Consider the following 24,564-nt stretch of genomic DNA (forward strand, 5'->3'; position numbering starts at 1 on the left):
GCCGCGGCGGCTGCGGCGGGGATGGAGCGGGCGGCGCGGGCGGCGTAGCCAGCTCGCACGGGGGGGCCGCGGGCAGCGCCGCGCCCGCCGCCGCCGCGGGGTGAGGGCTCCCCGGCCGCCCCCGCCCGGCCAGGCGCCCCGCCGCCAGCCGGCTCCCTGGTACCGGGGGCTGCTGGGGTTGTGTCCAAGGCTTCCCCCTCCCCCGCGTACACACTCACACACACAGACACACACACTCACACTCACACACACCCCATCTCCTCCTGCCGCCGCCGCCGCCGGAGAGATCGGGGATCGCCCGCGGCCCGGCCCCGCTCCCGGCTGCGCCCCGTGCCTGGGCGCATCGCACCCCGCGGGGGCTCGCCCGGCTGCTCCCGGGGCGGCGTGTGCGGCGCGGGGGGTGTGGGAGGGCGGGGGGACACACGGCAGCTCCCGCGGCGGCTCCCGATGGCTCGTCCGCGGCCCCGAGAATACAAGGCTGGAGACCTGGTGTTCGCCAAAATGAAGGGGTACCCGCACTGGCCGGCCCGGGTGAGTACCGCGGCGGGGGCGCCCGGCCCCGGCCCCGCGCCGCCGCCGCCCCCCTCGCCCTCCCGCCGGGCGGGCAGCGGCCGGGCCGCGGCAAGCCTCCGCTGGAGGCCCGGGCCCCGGCCCCGCCGCACGGGGGGCCGCGGTGCGCGACCACCGCGTTATTATTGTGCATCTTTTCTTTGATCTGCAGATTTCTCCCCGGCCCCCCGGGAGGAGGAGGAGGAGGAGGAGGAGGAGGGAAGGAGGGGGGCGAGCGCGGGCTGTACCTGGGTTGTTATCGCGGGGAGGAGGCTTGGGGAGCCGGCAGCCCTGCCTGCATGACAACGATGCTGTTTATTATACGCCCTCCCTCGCCCCGGCCCCCCGGCTCCCCCGTGGGGCAGAGGGGCCCCCACCTCCCACCGCGGCCGGCGTCTGGGGCAGCGCAGGGCAGGGCAGGGCAGGGCGGCCGCCTCCCCCGGGCCCAGCGCGGCCCAGGGCCCGGGCGGCGACAAGGCCTCGGGCCGGGCCTGGGGGCCTGCGTGGGGAAGGGGCACGGCCTGGGGCAGGGCCGGGTGTAGAGGGGGCATGTGGGGAAGGGGCGAGGCGGTGGCACGCGGGGGGAAGGCGCCGGGGCCCGGGGTCAGGCTGCGGTTGTCCCCAGGGTGGCGGTTGGGGCGCCGGTGGGCGCGGGCGGCATGGCCTGGTGTGGAGAGGTTGGGTGAGGTGAAGCAGGGCCTGGCTCTGAGGTGCGGCAGGGCCCGTGCAGGGTGCTGGCATCCCTGCAGCTCAGCAGCCACCCCTCCGTGCGCAGGCTTTTTGGGTGTTGGGCCTCCCGCTTTATTTTGTCTTTTACTGTGTTGACTTTCTTTTGTGGTCCTTCGTCATTTTTTGTTTTATGCCGCCATGATATAACTGAGGTGGAAAGGCATCGTGGGCATTTCGCAGTCAGATAAGCGCCCTATTGTATTTAAACATCCATTTTTGGTGCCGCTACAGTAACACAGAGCTGAGCTTCCTCCGGAGGGTCTGATACCGTGGCATACTTACACAGCCTGTCCCTTCCCTCTTTTTTGGTCACTTTTGTGTAAACTCGCTGTATAACATGTGGTGTGTGAACTCATCAGCAGGCATCAACCAGTGAGATTCTGTATTTACTTGACTCCTCCAGCCTTACCAGGACGATTGGGTGCTGATGACTTCATTGCCATCATTTTCTAGTCAAGGAAAGTTGCTGGTCTTTATAAAGACCATGAAGGAAAGCATAGATGGGCAGGATAAAGATGGACTGATGTTTAGCATTCCCTTGACAAGGAAAAGGATGGGTGTCAGTGGTGGAAAGTGAATTGAAAGGTGTCCTGAGTCCAACCGAGGAAGCAGGAGAAGTGGTGTTGAACAACAGACACGGTGTAAGGAGGGAAGGCCAACACCGCAGGCCTAAGAAAAGGTTGGTGAAGAAAGAATAGTGAGAGGGTGCTAAATATTTAGAAGCATGTAAATAAGGTGGTGCATTCAATTATTTTGGCAGAAAAGGATAAAATTAACATGCGAAAGACCGAACTTAATCAGCACTGCGTTGCAGTTTTGTTACTCTATCATTATACAGGTTGGTGGATATACTACCTAAAAAATGGAAATTTATGTCAGCAGAACAGCATGATCCACTGAAAATTGACTTCTTTCCTACCTCTGTCATGGTTTAATTTACTGTGAAAATTTTAATGTGAACAGTTGAGACCATTACCACGTTGAAGCATGTTAATCCCTTTCCTTTTTGAGCCTTTGTAAAACTCCCATTTGTTTACCCAGAAGCAGAACAGGGCCTTTTGTTTTAATGGAGTTGTTTTTTCCTTTAAAAAAGTCATTATATGTAATGCAGCTGGTCATAGCCTTTGACTGGGTGTCTAAACAGGTATCTGAGTGACAATAATACCCAACAGAGTACATCTTCACTAGGAAAAAATAGGTGTACTATTAACATAACTTACATCCTTTGTGCAAACTAACAGGATGTAAAGTTCAAGTGAAGACAAAGCAGTCTCTAGTTTTAACATGACTTAGCAAGCAGAGGTAGAAACTGTAGGGAGCCCAGAGCCTACCGACAGGTAGGAAGAGGGCAGTCAGGCTAGGGGAGCATTTGTACTAGGTTTTAGTTCACCTGAGTGTCAAGAGGCACAGCATGTGCTCCTGTAACATGTGATGCAGTTACATACAACTTCATGTTGGATCAGGCTGATGTCTGCCTGAACCTAACATACTGCTCATGAAAAATACAGTTCATACCATCTTTACTAGGACTTTTCTTCATCTTGGTTGCCAAGTTTTGTCTGATGTGCACTTCCTTAAGTGAAGGAAAAACCTAGTGAGGACACTAGTCATTATTTTGTTTCCCAGAAAACATTATTATATACAAATAAGAAGAAAACAAGTGTTTGAGTTGAGAATGCAAGATACTCTGATTAACTGAATGCCTTTTATCCAGGGGATTCACTTGTTTCCAGATCCTTGAGTGTTTGCTATGTACATCTTTATTCATTATGCAATTAGCATGTTTGATCTTTGTATTCTCATGTAAAAACTTAAATATTTTATGCTAATAATACAAGTAACAATACATTTAAATGGCAGTTATTGTCCCTGCCAAATGGTGTTTTGCATCTCTGAGACCTTTGGCATGAATTTACTGTCTAGGGACAAACTTCTTAAACTGCGTTTAATAAACCTGAGAAGTGTTAGAGCAGGACAGAAGGACTCTGCCTACCCTTTAATGAAAGACACGGACATAACTGACCTGGCTCAGAATCAACCGTATATTTTTGTGTGCATGGGTGGTGCCATACAGAAAATCTAACTTAGATCTCAGAAGCAGTCCACAGCTGCGGTAGCACAGATCTGTACCTAGCTCAGTGACTCTTGTATCCCATTAGGTATAATGCTTGTGGGCTCAGCCAGCTCCATGTGGCACAACACTGCAGACATCACCAGCATAGGCAGCAATCTCTAGGTCTAGACCATTAGCTTTCCACCCCCTCTCTTTGGAGGTATGTTGATCTAGCAATCAGCAAGAACAAGACTGGCAAAGCCTGACTTTCATCACTGTGAGTAAAGAGAGAGAAACCATGAAGAAAGTGGCAAGATAGTGATGATATGCCATGGGACCACTGAAAAATTTTGTCTAATAATTGATGGTGCGTTATAGCAGTCAAACTGCATTTAAAGTTTCTCTGTGGATTGGTATAGAATTAATTTGAAAAGGACCAAACCTGCAATACTTAGCCAAAATGGTAATGGCCAGTAAATCTTATCTTTACATACCCAGTTAAAATAGAATTGGTGAATAGAACCACTCTCTTCAAAAGATGCTTTTGGATACTTGGTGTCTGAAAGATGTCACTTAGTTCTTATTACCCGGAGGGGCTGCTTTGCATTTTGGTATCACGTTTTCTTGGGCAAAGCCAACATTTCCTTTAGCTTAATTGGAGGACAGTGAATAGGTTTAGGGTTTAGGCCCCAAGAATTGTATTGAAGCTTAATAATAACAGTAGATAAAATACTGGCAGCAGTTTGGTTTAGCATGGTTTTTACGCTAGCCTGTGATGTCAGTTGTCTTCACATGCTCATAAAAAATGCAGAATAAATACCAACTGGCCAGGTCATCTGGTTCAGTGACATTACAGTCACTCTAATCAAGGAGGGAGGAAGCTGTTTGCCTTTTAGAGGGAAGATGCTGTTGTGGTTAAAATATAGGAAATAAGGATTCAATTCATTCTACATTTCATGAGTGGTCTTTGCCTTCAGAAGCACTAATCCCTCTGTGTCTTAGTTCCTTGTTTGTAAAAGATGGTGAACAACACTTTTCCCTTTAAAAAGATGTTGTGGAGACAAAATCACTAACATTTATGAGTTGCTTGGCTACTGCCATGACAGAGGCTGTATTAGCATGCATAGACAGAAAAATCTCTTTCTTCAGATACCCTAGTTTATCTAGGATAGGTGTCCTGGTTTATTGAGAAATTGCCCCTTGAATAGTCACTCAGATGAGATAAAAGGGAAAAACTAGTGGTAGATTCAGAAAGATCAATAACAGTGTTTGTTTTATGAGTGACCCTGAAGAAACAATAAGCACTTAGTTGCTGAAATTAGCTGCTGATTTAAAAATAGGAAGGAAGCTGTTAATACAACTGTAGAGAGCAGAGGAGAAAGTCTGGAATAACCTCAGTAAAATAAGAGCATGCCCAAGTAAATGACTGATGCTATTATTGAACAGAAATCTAGGATCATAAGCTGGGGAGACACGAACTGTATTTGGGTAAACACAAGTAGTTTGTGTAAGGGTGGTAGAGTTGATTTGGGTCAACAGAAAAGAGATCTGAGCAGGTGAGGCAATGTATTTTAGTGTAAAGCACATGGATGTTTAGAGCTGTTTCAAACATTTTGTGTTGGGAGGAGAACACAGCTTTTAAAGTGATGCCATCACATTAACTATTATGAAGGTGTATTTACTGTCTTGTGATGGTGCATTTCCGATTTTCTGGACTCCCATTTGTCTTACCTAGTTCCTTTATTGCTACTCTGAATTAAGACCGACTTGAACTCCAAATTTGCTAGTTAGCTGACAATCCTCATACGTCAATATCACTATTAAAAAGCATCTGCCAATAGCCATGGCAAAATGATATTTGGGCACTTTAATGTATTAGAGTTGCAAATAGATATGAAATTTTCAGTATATTGCTTAGAGTAATACGCAGTAAATGCTGTCATTTTAACGGGAACTAGTGTCTGTAGCAGGCCGAGTATCATAAATGTAATGATTATGTGATAGTTTTTAGGTGAGTGCATTTTTTGAGTATTGTTCACTATGTCCCCCATCCAGCAAGGCATGGAAGTAAGGCACCTTAAAGTATGAACTGAACTAATCCAAGGGAAGGGCTTAAAGGTAAACTTATGCTTAAAGACTTTCTTAGACTAGAGCCTAAAATGATAAGGCTAGTAGCACTATAGTATTATAGTGTAATATAATATTAGAGACTATTAAAAGAAATTGCTACTACAGAGTTCCAGAAGACTCTCAATATCAGTAAGAAAATTTTTAAAATATAGTTTGAACAGCCCTACGCAGGCATTTTAGTAAATAAACCTTTTCCTTCCAATTCAGTGAAGTATGGATGGAGCTATCATGTTGATTGTGGTGAAGCTCTCAGTGTAGGACCAAGGCCTATGTTCTGACATAGTGTGGTAAAATATGAGATACTTTACCAGGAACATCTTTGGTCAGTTATAATTGCAAGTGTAACAGCTTGGAAGTATCAGACTCCCAAACACATCATATAAGAAAGATTCTACATGTTAGTGTTTGATATTTAAAACAGACCATTTGTTTTCTTATTAGTATAAGGATAAGGGAAGGTAAGTTTTCCCTGGCAGGGTTTATCTTTTTTGGCAAAGAATGATAGACAAAAATCAGATTAGATCCAGAAAACTTCAAAGGGTCCATCAGAAATAGACAACAGATCTTTCTCTGTGTTTTTCTGCCAAAACCCAGTCTGCAGTCTTTTGAGCTTTTCTCCTTGGCCATTTGGGACCTGTCCAGTCCTTCACCATGTGCTTTTCTCCCTTTTCCCCTTTTGGTTGCTCTGGTTTATGACCTCACTTTTGCCGTGTTACTAAATATGAGTCTCCTGTGACTTCTCCTTTACCAACTCAAAGCTTCTTCCGTCTCTCTCTCTCTTTAATTATGTACCTCACTCATACATCACTCTTCGGAGATCTGCAAGCAATTTTTCATGGCAGGTCTCTGTTCCTTTCTGAGATGAGTCATGATTTGCTGATCACTGCAATGCTCTGTCTTAACCTAGGAGCTAACGGTGAAGTTGTGGCTTCTTCAGGCAGCCCTCCCATGGGTTCTGCTGTGGTGCATCTGAAAAGAGCACATTTAAGGCAGTGAGTCCTCTGTGGAATTGTTTTTTACTTTCTAAGCATTATGCACCAGGCTGACACATGTTGCTTAGATAGCGTTTCAACTTTTATTTGCAGATATCTGATCATATTTAGAGTAGGTGTGAGTGCCTTTTCAGTGACTTCATCAGCTCATTGGGTACTGTTTCCTTCATTTCCTAAAACAAAAATAACAAGGAGTGAAGTGTGAATTCTCCTAGTGTTCAGAAGGTGGGGTTCCTCAGCAGCTGATGGTCTTTCTCCATGCTCCTGCATTCTGCTTTAAGTGTGACTTAAAAACAGATTTCATCTGAGGATTGTAGTGTAAAATGGAGTAATTTTTATACATGAAGTTGAACCATAGCTTACAGTAGAACCTTTCCAGTTGCTCTTGTTTGGCAAATGTATCATTTTGGGGCCAAGATGTTCTATGTTTGTTGTTAGCGTGGCAGAGATATTTGGGAAAACTTCTTTAAAATTCAATACTTTAAATCTCTCTGGTTGTTTTTTTTTCTTTAATTAGTTTAAATAACTAGCCCCAAATGTGCAAGTCTGATCTTTCTGTGTAAATGACAATAGATGAATACATTTTCTCCTGCAGTGTCATGATTTTAAGTCCAAATGAAGCTAACCCAGAATGAAGACAGTTGTCTCAGAAATTCTGAGGGAATAAGCAATTAAAGTTTTTCATATCCATGCTCTACAGGCTTTTTGTTAGATATTTTTCCTTGTCATTTTGAAGCCACTGAATAATTTTCATCAACTAATCTGATTGAAATCATTGGATATATGTTTTGTCTGAAGGAAGGTTGCCCCTTTCAGTGAAATCTGTAGCCTGTCAAGTCAATCTGTATGTTCTTACTGCAAAAAGATAGAAGAAATGTTAGTTTCCATTACATTAATTGACAGATCTCTTCTTTTTATTATTGTGTAAAGAACCTTTTAGGACCCCCAATTGGAATTAGTTTTTTGTAAGTGTAGACAGCAAAACGAAGGCTGAGTTTTCAGTCTTAACTCTTCATTTCCTGATTTCCGCATCATAACAACGCATTAACAAGTCTTCCTGCATTGAGGGTAATAAAAATCTTGTAAGCAAGTGATTGCTGACAGTAAGTATATACAATTGGCATTTGAGGATAGATGAAAAAATTTCCTGATAATGCTGGAAAAGTGATGACAATGTAGAGAGCTTGGACATTTTAACTGTTTGAAATGGTGTTGTCTGAGCAGTAGAGACCTTTCCACTGTATGCTTGAGAGGCATGAGGGAGAACGAGTCTGCCTGAGGCCTCTCAGTAATACTGTAATTCGAGTGATAAATATAGCAACAAACACTGGAAAGTAGCCTGTGTGGAACAGGCAGGAAGAGGTTGTGGAGCCAGCTTTTTAGAGGTGTTAGGAATTAGCTGAACGTCAGTGCTTCGCTATATCTTTAGGTACCTTGCTACTTTTCAAGTCTGCCCCTGCATCATCTGTATCTCTGATCTCCACATACCATGGCGGGGGCGAGGGGTATACCCATACCTATTCTGTGCATATGTATACATGCTCCCATAGAAAAGATAGATGCTCAAAACGTAGGTGCAGCACATTGCCGTGGTAGCACATCACTTGACTCTGGACTCCAACAGAGGCAGCACCAACAGAGAAGCGCCCAGCAGTTTGGCTGAAGCACAATAGGAGCAACTAGAATGAACAATTATTTGAAAGACTCCAAAAAATATTTGGCAAACAAGCGAGTATCATGAGGTAAAGCTTCTAATACATAAAGGAGGAAACAGATCCTTGCTTCCTCCTCTTGGGAAGTTTCTCTGCCTTACTAGCTTTGCACATCTGAGATTGTTTCACTCATTTCTGTAACAGCCAGTCCTAAACCTGATACAGAAATTGGAAATAAACTGCAGATTCATTTCCAGTTTTCCTTTCTTCTGCTCAGACTATTTGACATGACAGTCTCAATAATACTTACTTTTACCTGAAGGTTATATGAGACCTGGCTTTGGGGTTGGGTTTTTTGTTTGTTTATATTAATTTTTTGTTCTAGAAAAACAAAAGGAAGGTAAGAAATTTGAGTAAATACAACAGTGTCTTAACAAAACAATGAACTTCCCATGCTATTATGTAGTTCCTATCGCCCTTTTCTGAAGTTCCCCATCCTTCAGATGGTCTCAGGTCAACCCAAATATTATCCTTGGCATCATTGCTGCTCCAAAAAGACACGTAATGTTCTTGAATTTCAGAAGGATTTAATCTCTGTCTCCCAGCCTTTTGTAAAGCCCTGCTGAAATCTGAAAATGCCTTCAGGGTCAACATAAAGGGAGGAGACAACATTGTATTGTGCTCTGGGTAGCACAAAGCCCGACGTTAGAAAGGACAGGTGTCCATAGACTTCGCTCTCTGCCTCAGAAGAGTACATTTAAATTTCTTTCAGTTTTCCATTAGCAGACTGAAAGGATAATTAGCATAAATCTGTAGCCCCAAAAATGCAAACTGGAAACAACTGTTTATTTTGCCTTGTAGCAACATGTAAAAAACCTAGAGAGGGGCTGTTTGCCAGCTCTAGTTTGGCTGCTTGAATAGAAGACGCCATGTAACGAAGAGGAAAAACAGGGCAGGGAATATCATACACCAAAGAATTTCTTTAAGACCGTCAGTTAACAAAGCATCCTATGTACAGTAGAGTAGGGAGCGCCAGGGAGGAAGGAAAAATTCCAGACGGTAGGGACCTTACAGGTATCACTGTGGGGTCACCGATGTCAACTAGGAAACTGTGTGTCAGCCTTTAAAAGCAGTAACTTTGTACTCCTTGGGCCTGGAAAGCAGGGGCCTGGGAAGGCACTTACAACACAGAAAGTAAAACCACACTGAGGCCATGAGTAGAAGAAACTTTAAGTCTGGGAGAGCTCGAGACACAATTGCACAATAATGCAAACAATTTCTGGGAATCAATCCCATATCAGACTGGATTACTAAATGTACTAAATATAAGTACATATTGAAACTTAATAATAACATAGGGAGTGACCTTACAAAGATATGTATCATCAGTCTGGAGATGCAATCCAGGTGGGAGAGGCAGGAAAGTACAGCTAGAGGAGCGAATGCTGTAGTTGCAAAGAACAATTCTGGAGTTGCTGTGCTTCATTTGATGTGTTTATGTGTTCTGCATAGAAAGCCATTGGCTACAAGCAGCTATTTTTTGCTAGTTTTTCTTGGGCTCCATAAATCTTACGTTTTACAGTGTTCAAGTCTCCGTAAAAGGGTTACTGTGAACCCCTTCTTTTAACTCCTGAAGAAGTCTTTTCCCCAGCTGGAATATCCTCCAGTTCCTGGCTGTTACCCTAGTCCCTAATCTACTGTTTGGTAATCAGGAGGCAGGTCCTCCCACTCCTCCTCCAGATATCCTTTGGGAAGACTTTTAGATGTGGGGCACTTACGGTTCACCTTTTGTATGGCACGTATCAGTATCCTCCTGTTGTAGCAGCTGTGGGGCGGGGAGGAGGGAGGAAGGCGTTTAGACTACCATATGCCATGGGGTTGGCCATCCTGACAAAGCAGCGTAAGAAGATGCCAGAAAGCAGAGCACTGTGCCTCAAAAGGAGGCTTGTGTTCCTCCTCTCAGTTTTGCCATTCTCTTTCCTACTGCTTGTGCAGAGACCACCCAAGCACAATGGCTGAGGGGGCCTCCAGAGCCAGCAGGCATGGAGAGGTGATTTGCACCCCATAGGAGTGAGGCCGTCCATGCCTGCCTTCCTTGGGATATAATTTGTTATTCATCACTGTACGTAAATCAATCCCTCTGACCCCATTGATTGCTTTTTGGTGTCTGCATTGACATAAATACCTGTGTATTTTCCTTTAGCTTCCTTCAAGTTCTTACCAGCCCGTGCAGTGATGTCCTGCACAGGGCCACAATAATTTTCCCGGGCGCGGCCGCACCACGTGGGGGTTGTCGGCCAGCTCTCTGGCAGGATGTGTGTTTGCATATGGGGATTTCTGCACATTGCCCTGACCTTTGCAGCACATTGGTTGTTCAAACGTAACTTGTGGTCCACCATTGGCTTCCTGTAGTATTACTGCTTCCAGCTTTCTCTCTCCTACGTTGCCAATCCTTTTTCCCAGATGTGTGAGCTTTTTCCTTTTGCAAACTACATTTTGGTTTACTTGCAACTCGTATTTCTCACAGACCCAGGACTCTGTGAGTCAGTTGTCATATTGGTTGTAGTGAAGTGACATACCTGCATATGAGCTTAAGAGACTATCTTTGTATTAATATTTGCAAAGGTTCGCAGCTTGCTGTCCCAGATGCCCCTTCCAGAACATGGAAGAAAGTGTTAAGTGAGGCAGATCCTGGCAAGGAATACACCTAAGCAAGGCATCTCATGCCAGGCACTGTGCCCTACTGTAGTGGCATGTTTTGTCATCTTTTTCTTACACTAATTAATCGCTAGTTCATTTTCAGCCCAGATGTCAGTGCTTCCCTCTGAGCCAGTGTAAATTTGTATTTCTGTAAGGATTTCTTCAGATACTATTATCTGGAATCCAATTAGGTAGTGTTCATTCACAATTAATCACATGTGGAAGTGTTTGCAGAATGGAGGTTCCTGTGTTCCTAGCAGCGTACTGTTACGACGGTGTTTCATTATCCTTCAGCAGGCGTGGGCTTGGGCATTCCACGTGTTGTAGGAGTAGCCCTGCGCAGATCCACTGCAGGGCTCGGGACTTGCCGTCCTGGTTGTCACCGAATAGCAGAAGGAAGATGATACCTGTCCCATTAGTTTGCTCTCTAAAGACCATGTCCCAAAGGCAGCGAGTGAGTTCGACTGCATAAAGATTCCTTGATTGCACTAAAACTGCTTACATGTGTGCTGCCGTGACTGTAGAAACATAAAGTAGGACCACAGCCTAAGGGAGAAGGCAGACGTTCATCTTAAAAAAGAACAAAATAAAAGATGACATTCCTTACTGCAGTGCCTCTCCAAATATCAGGGCTTTTGAAAGATATTAGTGGTGCAGCAAACTCAACAGATAATTCTTTTCGTATGGTGTCTGTATCAGGTGACTCGCATATGTTCATATTTTCAGGTACCTCTTTTGCTGCTTTTTATCAGGAGTTCTTTTCAAAATCTTTCTCTTGTGCAAACCTTATTTTATTTTGTCACAGTCAGTATTTCTATCACAGCTTTTAGAAGAAAGTAGCATAAAGTTATTAAGCCTTGTGGTTAGAATATTAATGTCTGCAAAGATACATCACCAGTAATAAGCTTGTTCTATCTGTTAGTATTTTGTTTTCTTTGCATTTATTTGAGAGACTCTGCTTTGGAGCTTTTTCTTGTTTTTAAGGGAGTGGGTCAGCTTTCTGAGTTTTTTGAATTGGTAATTCTGGTAAAATTACAAGAATTCCTTGTTAAAATATGAAAACAGAGAAGACACATTTGTCAGACAGGGCTCTTCAGCATTAAAATGCTGTGAAAGTTTTCTCCTTATCTTTTGTAGGATGTTTTATGCCATCTCCTGCCTTACAAATGAATGGATTCACCTGCGTATATAATTGCCGTGTTATTGTGCTGGATGGGATCTGATCATACAAAGACAATGGCTTTGTTTATGCTGCCAAACTGTATGCCCAGCTGTGCTTGCAGAATCAAGCCCCTAGCTGTTAAGTTTCTAGAAGCCATAATAATAAAGATTTTAGTGGCAATATGTTAAGAAGAAATGCTAGCTTCTTTAGCAGATGTGGAAGCAAGGGAAACAATTTTTTAATGAGAGGTGTATACTTTTTCTGAAATGTTTCCTGCTAGATGAAGGTGTTTCTTAGTTTACTTGTTTGTCAAATGTCAGCAATACAGTTGGCCTGGTATAATAACAGGGGTGTCAGGGTTGTCTCCAAGGCAGATTTATTGACAGGGAGGCCATCACGAGTGCTACATGTGAGACTGAATTGGGGATCTTGACAGTTAAAAGCAGTTTGAGCTAAAACTCTTTGGTTGTGGAGCATGGTCTGGACACGTCATGTGTCGTCACCGGTGCATTAAAAAGTAAAGGCAAGTGACACTTAGAATTAAAATTTTGAATACTGACTGAAAGGCTTTTGCTTGGATTTTGCTGGTTTGTACAAGGTGTATATAAACGCTGTATCTGGATCCAAGAATAAATTTGTATATTCAGTGTTCCCTAATGTCCTTCCTATGTGTCTCACTAACCAAATTCTCTTTCATGTGTAATTGCCTTTTCCCAGTTATTTGCACAATGTGAGTCAGAATAATACGCTGTTTCTTTACAGCTGCTTTTTAAAACAAAATGGTTAACCTGATTTAAAACATGTTTTTTTACTGAGCTGCCAAGGGGCAGTGCTAAGCTTCCATGCTTAGTATGGATGCCATTCCTGATTCGGAGGTAAAGAGTGTTTTAAAAATTTAATATTAATGTATGTGGGAAAACAGCTATTCCAGTTCCACACGTGTAATTTGTCCCTTGACAGCCTGTATCCTTTTAAAATCATCATTCCTTTAAAATTAATCTTCTGATTACCCCTCCAAGTCCAGTGTAGAAATGAGAGACAGCGATGGCCAGAAGCCCTTGGTCTTGTTTAGAGAAGGAAAGTTAGAGAAAATCAGAGACTTTTGGAAGAAAGCAGATTCTAGACTAAACTTTATGACTTCTGTAACATAACTGGAGTGGAGTCACTAGGTTTTGTAGATAACTCATATCCATGGAAACACCGTATTTCTGAGAGGTTACTTGAAAGTAACACAAAATACTTACACATACCTCATACACATATTCAAGTTAACTTACTGGATAGAAAGAAAAGATGTTTTAAAGTAACTCTTAATCCTACATGTAGGCAACTTCAAGCCTATGATTAATCCATATAAATTAAAAGAGAGTACTTACATGCTTAAAACTCATATTTAGTGTTTGTGATATAAAATACATTTTTTAGAATAATGGGCATTCCACCCTAGCAAGTCTGGTCACTACCATATTGATATATTTATCTTGTCTCTGACATTAATGCCACTTACATCTCTAAAAATACATCTTTTTGTCTTTCATGTTTTTATTATTTCATTTGAGTAATATTTTATAACACGGTTTAGAAACTAGGATTTAAGTTCGTAGGTCTGCATGCACATGATGGAGTGCTTTGTATATTTTTATATATGTAAGCTGCTACTTGAGGGTGTTTTGTTTTTTTTTTTTTTAGGAAAACGTTCATTTTGATAAATAAGGTTGTTAATCTTTTAGGGACTATCTAAGTAAATTTCAGTAACATTACATTTGTGGTCAAAACCTCTCATTCTGAGGTTTTGGAAGCAGAAAAACAGGCAGGTGGTGAAGAGTATGACTTGGCTTGGAAAAACTCCTTCCTGACTCTCTTTAGGCAGACAGATTAAAATTCCTAAGAGTTTAACCTAGACTGAGGGACTTTGCAAAGAAAGGTATTTGACACTGTAATGACAGCTCCTGGAAATGTGAGCAGAGATGGAAAGCAAACCCAGTAAAAATACCAAAGTTGAGTCCAAGCGCTGCACAGAGACCACTGTGACTCCATGAATCTCTTTTAATTCCATGGTTTTAACAACCCAGTCAACACAGGCAAGAGTTCCATCTTAGCACAATATTTAGCAACGGTTTAATTGGTTCTTTTGTACCTTAGATGGTGGCTAAGGCTGCGGGAGTAAGGGAAGCAATTATTTACTGACTGTTGTGAGGTTTATAGTGGCCCTAGGCTTTCTAGAGACGCTGAACTCTTCTGCAGGTACGTGTTCGCAGTTTGTCGGCAGAGTAAACAGGAAAACCTGCCTTTGAAAAATTACTGCAAATCATTCCATTTCGTTGGCTTTGCAATTAGATTTCATTGCTTCTCATTCCCCCCAGATTGTGTACATGTTGTTGTTGTACGTGTTAGTTGCACCACAGCAAAATAATTAGCCTGTGTGCCAGTGATGCTTGGTGATTATAGTTATTCCATAGCCCCAAAATCCAGGCTGAGGCCTCTCCCCTGCTGAAGAATCCCAGTCCACCATCTTCGCATGAGCACCCTAAGTGCCATCATTTGGTGCTCTGAGTGTGCCTGTGCTTCTGTAGTCCTCAGCGCCAGGATGTAGCGCCTGTTCAGGGACCGCCACCATACCCACTGCCTGCAGAAGATACCTGTTCATGTGGCTTCTGCGCTGTGTACGCAGCGCAGCCGGCGCAGACTGCCTGTGCCTGCAAAAAGGTAGGTAGGCAATGGGTAAATTAGTTTATGATACTGTGAAACAGAAGTTTATGTTTTGAAGTAGCTGCATAAATCCTGCAAATAGATACTCTGGTGTAAACGTACACTCAGGTATTTAAGATCATGAGTCTTTATGGTCCGTGGGTCCACACAGAGCAACATAATGAAGACAAACACATGCTTAGTTGTGTCGCCATTCCCACTGAAGGACTGGTCAGGACACTCATATAGTCTCATCTCCACCGCTGCACCCAAACCTCGGAGGACTGCAGGACACTAAAAATGATCTGTGCTTTTAAGGGACAAAGATTTTGTGTTGTTTCCCATGTAGCAGTAAGCATTTTTTCTGTGCAGGCACTTGTTCCGTGACAAGGAGTGTTTCAGTCCCCTGATATTGTACTCCTTAGCTGCAACTGATGGTAACGCAACAGGTCACAGAGGAGAAAAGCAGGAAGGTTTTCTGTACCCAAAGGTCCAGATGATAGTTGCACCCTCCAGAGTGTCAAGCTTGAATCCTCCCTAGCAGCGGCCTGCGGGCTGCAGGAAGTGAAGCAGATTGTTCCCTTCTTTGTCTCTAGTGTGTTTGTGTCTACCCTGACGCATTCTGGGACCTGCAGTCTCCATCGATCACGTTTCCTTACTCAAAACAATTTTCGCCGCAAGCTGTAGTGTCAACAGGGTTTTGTGTACTTTGTGAGAAGCTGGACCAATTATTGCACAGGGCCGCTCCGTATTCTTCAGCCTGGAAATATTGTGCCAATCCAATTTTTTTAACTGACTTTCTGGGGAAGTAAATTACGTTGGAAAAGAAATAGTAAATTAAGCCTGCCAAGTCTAGGAGACTGCAATCTTCCAGAAATTTGCTTACCTTTTGGCTTTAAGTGTGCCTATATGAGTATAAGGACTAGCAACACTTCTTTTAATAAAAGCTTGAACAGTGGAATATGGAGCTTTGGATATGTGGAACAGATGACCCTCAAGTATAAAATCTAGTTTTGTGTATTTGACCGAACGTCAACACTCTAGGCAGGCTGCATCTAATTGAAAAGGTTTTGATCAAGTTGGACAAAAAATCCTATCTCATGTTCTTCCCTTAAAAGGAAACAAAATCAATGAAATAATAGTAAAATTCTAGTGTAAATATTGGAAGGCCAAAAAATACTCCTCAGTCAAATTAGTTCTTATACCATTCATCCACTCTTTCTAGGAGACGTGATACGGAAGGTGGCAGGGTTTACCTGAGCACTTTGGGGACGAAGATGATATGACTTTTCATGTCCCTTTGGCTTATGAGAAGAGAGTGGCAGGAGACAAATACGGTGTTTGTGAATGTGCAGTCCCTAAAATTTCTTTTTTGTTGATGTCTTCACTGGTTAATTAAGTTTTATTTACTGTATGTCTTCCAAACACACTTTTGTATGTGCACTTCTTGCACACTTTTATATTTCAAGACAAAAATATTTGTAGTAAGATGATGAAGTAGGATAACCAGATTTTGTCATCAGAAACTGCTTTCATTTGGTGTTAGTGGGCTTACTATGGTTTGCTTTGGTGGATGTATATCGCAAACAGTATTTTGATATCCGAGGAATAACTCGCATGAAGGAGAATCAAGCTTCACTATGTTTAAAGGGAAGAAAAGTAAACACAAAATGCTTCAGAGCTGGCAATATTTGTTGAAAATGAACAACCTCTTCCCAATCCATCCACAAATAAAAAGTAACTTTGTGAGCCATGAAACTTAAGAAGTTTAATTTTCTCTGGCTTGCCTTTATGTAGATTCCCTGTTGTCTGATGTTTTGGTTGAGCCTGCATTGCAAGCTGTCTCAGCATATGGACTACTTGTCCATATCCATCTTCTGGTGGACAGCCTATTTATCACAAAACACAGGGAAACTTAATATCTCTTTGGCCTTTCTCCTTTTGTCTGGTTCGGCAAAATTGTCTGATGTGTCCCTGAGTTATTGCAGGTAAGAGTCGGACTCAAAATAGTGTGATCACAGCCTTGCCTTTCCTTAGAGAACAGACTGGGAAAAAAAAAGATCCTGGTGGTAGCACCATTGCTTCACTCACAGTGGCAGGGAAACTCTTCATTTGGAGAAAATGGAGCATTTTTTCAGCAGTCTAACTTTGGGGTGTGTTCACTGGCAGGATTACAGTTCGGTAACCTGAAATCCTCCTCTGACAGAGCTGGAAGTATTTGTTATTAGTAATACCCAGCATTTTACCAGTGGACCTCAAGGGCTTTGTAAGGAGAAAATACCATTTGTAAAAGTGAGACTGAAGGAGATGCAGTGATGTGGCCAAGGTCATCCCAGAGGCCAGTGGCAGAAATAGGACTTTGTAATCCCCCAAGTCTCCTCCTCTGACAGTCTTCTGTCCACCAGCCACGAAAGCTCACAGAGGACTTGAATCACATGAATAGATCTGTTATCTACAAAGTCATGCATAGAGATACCAGTCACGCAGAACTAAGCTTTGGCCCCATTTTCATATTGAAGATTAAAGCAGCTCTGCAGAAAGTGTATTTCAACTTTCTGTCTTAAAAATATGCTGCTAATTAGGGATGTAAAGGGGCTGAACTCAGCTGCAAGACTGCTCATCTTTCCTAGTGAGACGTTGCCTGCCAGCATTGTTTGGACTCCAACTAACCCTTCATTGTCTTCTATCTCGTTGAGGTCCTGAGCATGCACAGAAAAAAAAGGAGGATTGATGTCTTTATATTGTCATTTCTGGCTGTCTGCAGGATACCCTTCAGCCATTTTCAGCAGTGCTCAAAAGTATGCTCTGCTGTTTTTAATCTTGTTTTGGTTTTTGTTTTTGCTGGTGGCACTCTTCCATGCCCAGAGACTTTTTTAATTTTTACTTTTGTAGCTGTGCAATTCCACCTTATTAAGTTGGATTCTGCTTCTAGTCTCACCCTTCACAGGGGCGTCTTTTTTAATGGGTGAAAAAGTGCATATGCCAGCATTCCACACTAGGAAGTTCTAGTATGTGATGTACGCTAGGGAAGGAGTTGTGCTCTGCTTCAAATATCATACAGTCCTGATAAATGAGAGAAAAATTCTGCAGTCTCCAATCAGCTTTAGTTGGATTGCTGTTTAATTGAAGTACCACAGAATTTGAGTCACAGTTTTTAGCTTGAAGGAGGTTGAATTTTTTTTTTTTACTTTTTTTTTTTTTTTTTTTTACATTTTAGGATCTTCTGGGGGGAAAAAAATAATATTTTACAGAACAGTATTTTAAATAATGGTTTAGAAAAAATACTGCCATACTGCTGACTCCCAGTAGCATTAGCTATTAAAAAGCATATTAAATCCATCTGAATAAAAACATTGTAGAAAAGCAAAATAACCTATTTTAATAATGGATTTTGAAGAGTATTGCTTTTATCCATCTAGAGTTTTGCTAATAAGCTAACTGCAAAAGATCAAGCTGCTTGCATGTGTTAGGCAATAATAAGCAACTTGAACCACTTTGCAGCAAAAATACTATAGGCCTTTGCTCGACTGCTGTGCAGTGACTCCAGGGATTTCAGTGGGAGATACTGATCTCTGCAATGGTTCTGTGTGCTTTTGCCAATCAAAGGCATTTACAGTATGTCAAAACAATCAGTGATTACTGCTCTGCAGTTTTAATTCCCTCTCTTTGCAAAATAAAAGGACTTGTGGTTTCAATACCCACATAAGCATCTCTGCATGCTGAAGTAAAGCTTTCTTGTCTGTACATGTGGGCCATCATGATAGACATTTTTGCATAATACTTTTTTTTTCAATGTAAAATTCTGTTGGAACATAATGGAACAGGGTCTGGTCCAAAAGCCACCCTGATAGCCTGGAATTCCTGCTTCTGAACAGCAGCTTATCCCCAGCACAGCGATTTTGTGGTAGCCATACAACATGACACCTGCTGTCCTTCTGAGTGGAAGAAGACGCATCTGGGATGCTCTTCTGCCTTGACGGGCAGAACTGCCCCTTTCTTGACTGCTGCAATAACGTAAACCTCCACAGAAAGCTGCTTTACATAGACAAGCAGAGAGACAAAGCTTGCTGTTTTCTCTGTGTCTTGGAGAGACATGTTTCCCATTTTGTAGGGAATGTAGAGCTCTGCAGAGCAGAACACCCAGGAGGGGTGCAGCTTCCTCTGGTTCTGCACCAGCCTGCCTGGAATATGCCACGTTATCCCAGAGGCAGGCACGGCGATGATTTGTGCTTCTGGGAGCCACTGTTGTTCTCGGAGGGCAGCTCTGCACTCTCCTCCTTGCAGGGCTGCGGCTCTGCAGCTCCAGTCCAACCCAGCCAGTGCCTCTCTCCCCAGGGTCCCTAGCCTCGTGGCAACTGGGAAGAAAGTGTTGCAGTGTGAGTACTGCCGAACCCAGCCCGTGAGGACCACTTGGAAATACTACCTGAGAAGTCAGCGGCTACTCAGCACCACTGAGAGAAAATTATTCGGGCTGCGTGTACATCCTAGCCTGTAAAAGACAATGTAAGGAGACGGATTTCTTGCTTGAACACTGGTAGTCCCTAGCAACACCATTTGATAAAGCCCTGCTCTGGTTTGAGAGGTACAGGCTGGATTTTCTGTTCAGTGTTCCTGACCCTAGAAGCCTGGCATTTGTTTACGCAAAAAAAAGCACAGTTACGTCTTTGAAGCTCTGCTGCTTGGTTGGCAAACAAATGCTGGGAAGTGCAGCTCTGCTGAGGTGCAAAAAGAAAGCAATTGTTACTCATTAAGCAGATGACAGCAACAGGAGCAAAGGGGATAAAACTCGAAATGTGAAACCACCTGCTTAATTTTAGCCATAATTAAAGCGGCTGCCCATGATGTTGCTGATGCACATGATGCACGCCATGCGCTGCTCGCTCAGATTTCTGTGGCAGCAGGCTCCAGCCCACTGTCTGCTCTGGTTCAGGAGGGGACGGATCTCCTGTTTGATTGCAGGTTATAACGGGCACTTTAGAATCTGTTTGTTTCCTTCCAGGAGCACAGTGCAATCGCAGGCTGGCTCTCTGATAGACAGATGCTTTAGTCATTAGTGAGGTTTCTGTGACTACAACACTGTGTCCTAGTATGGGTGCACTTATCTCTTTTGTTCCTGGTTCGAAGCAGTGATGCTTTTCTCGCCCTTGTGCTCACACGCTCGCTCTCTTTCTCTACCTCCCTCTCTGTCTTTGATCTTGCTGATATGGGGAAAAATATCGGAACCAAATCTTCAGCGTATTTAACCAAAACATCTTGTAGGATGGGAATAAATTGTGACTGAGTGCAGCAGCAGGAGGCTGCAGTATGGTTGCTTGCACTGCTTGCTTTCTGTTCCTAACAAAACAGCAGCAATCGCCAAGGAGTGCTGGGGTTTTTCTGCAGCTAAAATGAGCACGTAGGGGCTCAGCATTCACCGAGGGCTAAGGTGGTTTTGCTGGGAATGGGTGGACTGTGCAAACTCTGCTGTCATGGTATCTAATGCAGGGATTCATGTGAAACAGGTAAAAAAGGGAGAGATCTTTCCTAATGGCAGAGAGGGTCTCATCTTTCACTAAATCCCCTGGAGTTTTTGCCATGGAGTTAAATGGCCGTAAGATAGCACTGTCACTTCATATTCAACCTCATTACAGGACCAGCGACACAAGTCTGAGAGCTGGGGAGCTCACAGCAAAATCAGTGAGGGCAGGAAAAGTCTTGACCTCAGCTGCGGAGTGAAATGTTAGAGTGGGAGCATTAACCGTCTATCCTTGGGCTGTTTAGTGCAGATTTATACTGCATGTGTTTGTATGTGTATGCCAACTTTCAAAAGCTATGAAAAGCTTTTTTACCGTCTCCTGTGATGATACATAGTCAGAGGGGATATGCGGATGAATAAAGGCATGAAAATGCCACGAAATGGGGAGCAGGTGAGCGGTGTGATGGATGTGTGTGCTGTCCTTTGTCAATTTGGTGCTGCCCCTTAGCTAACAGTTATAAAGTGCTGGGAATACGACATGAGGCTTAACTCCACTTGGGATGTTGCTTAGGAGAAGATCCTCGCTGCTTTGGAGCATAGCACACTGTGTGATGTAAGATCCCCATTCCCTTCTGATCAGCGTTCCCTACTAAGCATGTCTTCATTCCTCGCTCTACTGATCATTTACAGCTGTTCGCTTTATTTCATGAGAAGTTCTTAAAGGGCTGAGACAGTGGCTGGACTGCGCTGTTCTGTAATGCAGCCCAGAGCTGGCGCCGTGTTTCAAGCGGCTAAATGAGATTCGCGCTCAAGTCCCAGCAGACATCGTTTGTCCCAGTCGCGGGAGTCCACATTTTTCTGGGGTCTAGTATCTCTCTGGACATTTTCCTTGTCATAATAAAGAGGAAGACGTCTGTGGCATCCAGACAGTTGAGGTATATTACCCCCGTACTTGGTAAACTGCCAGCACAGCCTTTTTTGGTCTGACGTGTAGACACTTCCATATTTAAGGAGGCATAAAATGCGTTGCAGAGTGGGACATACTATCTCCCTGATTTGCTACCAGTTTGTCAAGTGAGTTGCAGTGTTTTTCCTCTGCAGTCATTTTATCATTGTTATAGTCTAATACCTGCATTTAAATCATAAATTAGTGAGCAAGTAACCACATTATGGGCGTTTACTTAAAAACAAATAGTTAACGTCAGAAAATTATGAGTTCTAAAAAATATCTTGGGCAGTCTTTCCTGTATGTACTCCTGATGATGCAAAGGACACTGCACAACCTGTCATGTCGTTTCAATTCCTTCTTACACACAGCTGAGCTAAAAGTGAATGCACGCTTCCATCTTCCTTCTGTGTGTATCTTCCTTCTATGTGCATTTAAAGAACAGATTCTCCTTTTATTTATCAATTCATTAGCTTTGTTAAGTAAAAGAAGTTGGGTAATTGCTGTGCCCACAAGGTGTGTGACACCTCTGACCATCAGGGATTGTCTCCTGCAGACCATGCTGGGCAACGAGTGCATGGTGATACATGGCCCAGCATGCCAGAGCCCCACCATCCACACCCCTCAGTCATGCCCCAGAAGAGAAGCAGCGAATGGTTTGGGAGTGCTCTTATATCCCCTGATTTTGGCGTAGCTTCAGAGAATGCTCCGCTTAGACCTAAGAGATAGGCATCCATTTCTTCTGCAGAAAGGAGTCCTGTGATGTTAGAGCTCCGCATGTGGCTCTGGTTTCTCTGTCCCCAATGGGTGTCCTTGCAGAAAGACCAAAAGGACTTGAATTCTTCTGAAAGCTCATACTCCTTTGAGAGCTACGTAGCCAGCAGATGCTTTACAGTGAAAGAGAACATCCTTTGAAAACAATCTGGTGTTTATTAATCAACAAGAATTCAGTGTTTGGGGTCCTTCGGCAGGAAGAGAGAAGGAAAGCACATGTGGGCCTGGCCTCCTGAGTGAAAACATTCAGGTTCCATCCCCGTGCTCTGCTGAGGAGCAGATTTTGTATAGCATTGGTATGTCAGCACTTTGCTCTTGGTTCCAGTGACATTTGGCAGGATTCCATATGCTTATGTTGAGATTGAGTTGCCCAAGACCCAGGCAGCAGGCCATTCACCTGCTCTCTGGTGTTGCCCTATAGATACCTAGATTCGTTAGGGCCCCTCTTAGCCGGAGAGTTCTCAGGACACTTAATTTTGGATGCCCACATATGCTCAGAAGTGCCGTTTCTGGGAAGGCGGGCCCTTAGATCTTAATTTAAAGCTGTGCTGTGTTTCTGGTTTATGTGGGTAGGCACCTGGACTCTGTTTTTTCTGCAGGGGACTGAAAAATTAGATATGGACAAGACTAAGTCATGGGCCTAACCTTCTGCCTCGTGACCAACGCTCTCACTCAGACATGCGTAGATGGGCTCTAGGCACTGCTCAGCCTGAGGGATTTGTCCCAGTCCCAGCTGTATCTCAGGAGAACGCTCTCCCTGTCCCTCCCTTAGCTGCTCTGCAGCTGTATCTTGAGAAATACGAGGCCAAGGATAAAATGTGAAAGAAGAGATGGAGTACAGAGGGGAGTGGTGACCACAAACAGTTATTAGGGTGCTGCAGAGGAAGGAGACTCCAGGCCCTCCTCCCTGCTGTGTGTTAGGCATTTTACACTGGGTACCACCATGGCCACCAGGAAGCACCGATGGGACATTGTCCAGTTTTCCAGCTGCAGAGTCTCAGAGATACCATCTGTTCCCCATTTGTTGCAGAAGTTATTCGGGTGGCTGTGTGAGACAGACAGCATTACCCTCTGGGCTTCGGTGTCTTTGATGAGGCAGCATCTGAAGTTAGCACTTAACTTAAGCAGACTTGATTTTATTGCCTCTCTGTATTATAGTGCCCATGAAATCATTAAAACTTTTTGTCTGCTCCTTGGTCTTCTGTTGTCTTCCTGTAGTGTTTCTGTCCTATGCTGACTTTGACCTGCTGGCCTGAAAAATCAGCAACCATCTTCCCTTCCCTACCCCAGCACACAGTGGGACCTCCCAGGGGCGGGGGATACCTGCACGAGCACTTCCATGGCTTGGTTTCCACCATTCTTGGACGAGGGACACCACATTTGGGAATAATCTTTTTTCCATTTCTGTCTCATAGATTGATGAACTCCCTGAAGGAGCCGTGAAGCCTCCAGCAAATAAATACCCCATCTTCTTTTTTGGGACTCATGAAACGTAAGTGAATGTACATGATCTTCTCCTTTGAAAATGTCTTCTTCCACTGTAGCTAACATCATCTCCACTGATTTTATTGGAACAAATCCTGACTGAAGCCATTGGGAACACAGAGATAGGTCCTGTGAGCCCAGTTCATTTGTATTAATACCTGGAAGTGAAACCTGAAAGTAGGTGGGAACATTGCTGCATGGATGGTATACCATGGTCTAAGCATAAATAATAAGTGCCTGGGTTTCCCGTAAAGAAAAGTGTTGGCATAAATTTGCTAAAGGGTCACCTGAACTCAGATGCAGGGAAAACATTTTTCCTTGGATGTACAGCAGAGATCAGGCTGCGGTATTCGGACACGTCTGGGTTTGTGCCCTGTGTGAGAACTCACTTGGAGTTTGTAAAATGAAAGGAAACAGACCCCGGAGTCTTACGCAGTCCTCACATAGCTTTAAAATATATGCATTCCTGTGGATTTGTGCTGGGGATGTTGTAGGATGGAGCTCTCAGAAGTGATAGAAGAACTGAGCTGGCTGAGCTCATAGGGAAGGAAAGGAATCAGAAAGACTAAGCTAGGTCTTGTAGTAATTGCTACAAAGTAGAGTTTCGAAATTATAATGCATGTCTCTATTTTAAACTATGTCTGAGGTAGTTTAAAAAAATAAATCACCGTTTCCATTTTGCATGAAATGTTTAGATTTTAAAACTTTTCTTTCCCCGCTTGCAGGGAACATGTTTTCTAGAATTCCTCAAAAAATAGAAAAATGAAATTCTGATTACATTTTAAATTCAATTTTAGAGGTTTGAAGCTTTATTTAAAACTTATAGTTTAATTTTTAATTTTAACATTCCAGAATGTAATAAGCCCCATAGCTAATACGTCACATTTTGTTTTAAAAATCTTTAAAGGCACTTTCTGCTTAATAAAGATCAAAATAGCCTCTCTTTAGTTAAAATATTTCTTCCCATTGCGGTAGTGAAACAACCTGATATTTTGGTACATTGTGATCTGCTACTACTGTCACAAAATAATCTAAAAAGAATGAAGTTCAAATATACTTATGGTGCTTTAAAATCAGAAACCAAAATGTAAATTTTTTTTTCAATTGAAACATTTTTATCGAGAAACATTTTGAGAAAAAAACCTCTGACCACTTTTATTCTGAAATGAATGAATCCCAAACTGCTAGTGTCTTTTGGTTTGGATTTTGTTAGCCCGTGATCTGACTGTAACATCGGAAACACAAAAAA

The 24,564-nt window shown here is 43.3% G+C and overlaps 1 protein-coding gene across 1 annotated transcript in view; it reads left to right on the plus strand.

The window, feature by feature from the left end:
• Positions 1-221: 221 nt before the first annotated feature.
• The window catches only part of HDGFL3 (HDGF like 3), a gene marked incomplete at its 3' end in the record, with an annotated part of 35,510 nt that continues 11,167 nt past the window's right edge, over positions 222-24,564 (plus strand). The window contains exons 1-2 of the mRNA XM_082005064.1: positions 222-531; positions 23,246-23,322. Coding sequence (XP_081861190.1) covers positions 448-531; positions 23,246-23,322 — 161 coding nt within the window. The 5' untranslated portion in view covers positions 222-447. The remainder of the gene's footprint in view (positions 532-23,245; positions 23,323-24,564) is intronic.

This window comes from Phaethon aethereus (genome assembly GCF_964289735.1).
Source record: "Phaethon aethereus genome assembly, chromosome: 12".
Classification (NCBI taxonomy): domain Eukaryota; kingdom Metazoa; phylum Chordata; class Aves; order Phaethontiformes; family Phaethontidae; genus Phaethon; species Phaethon aethereus.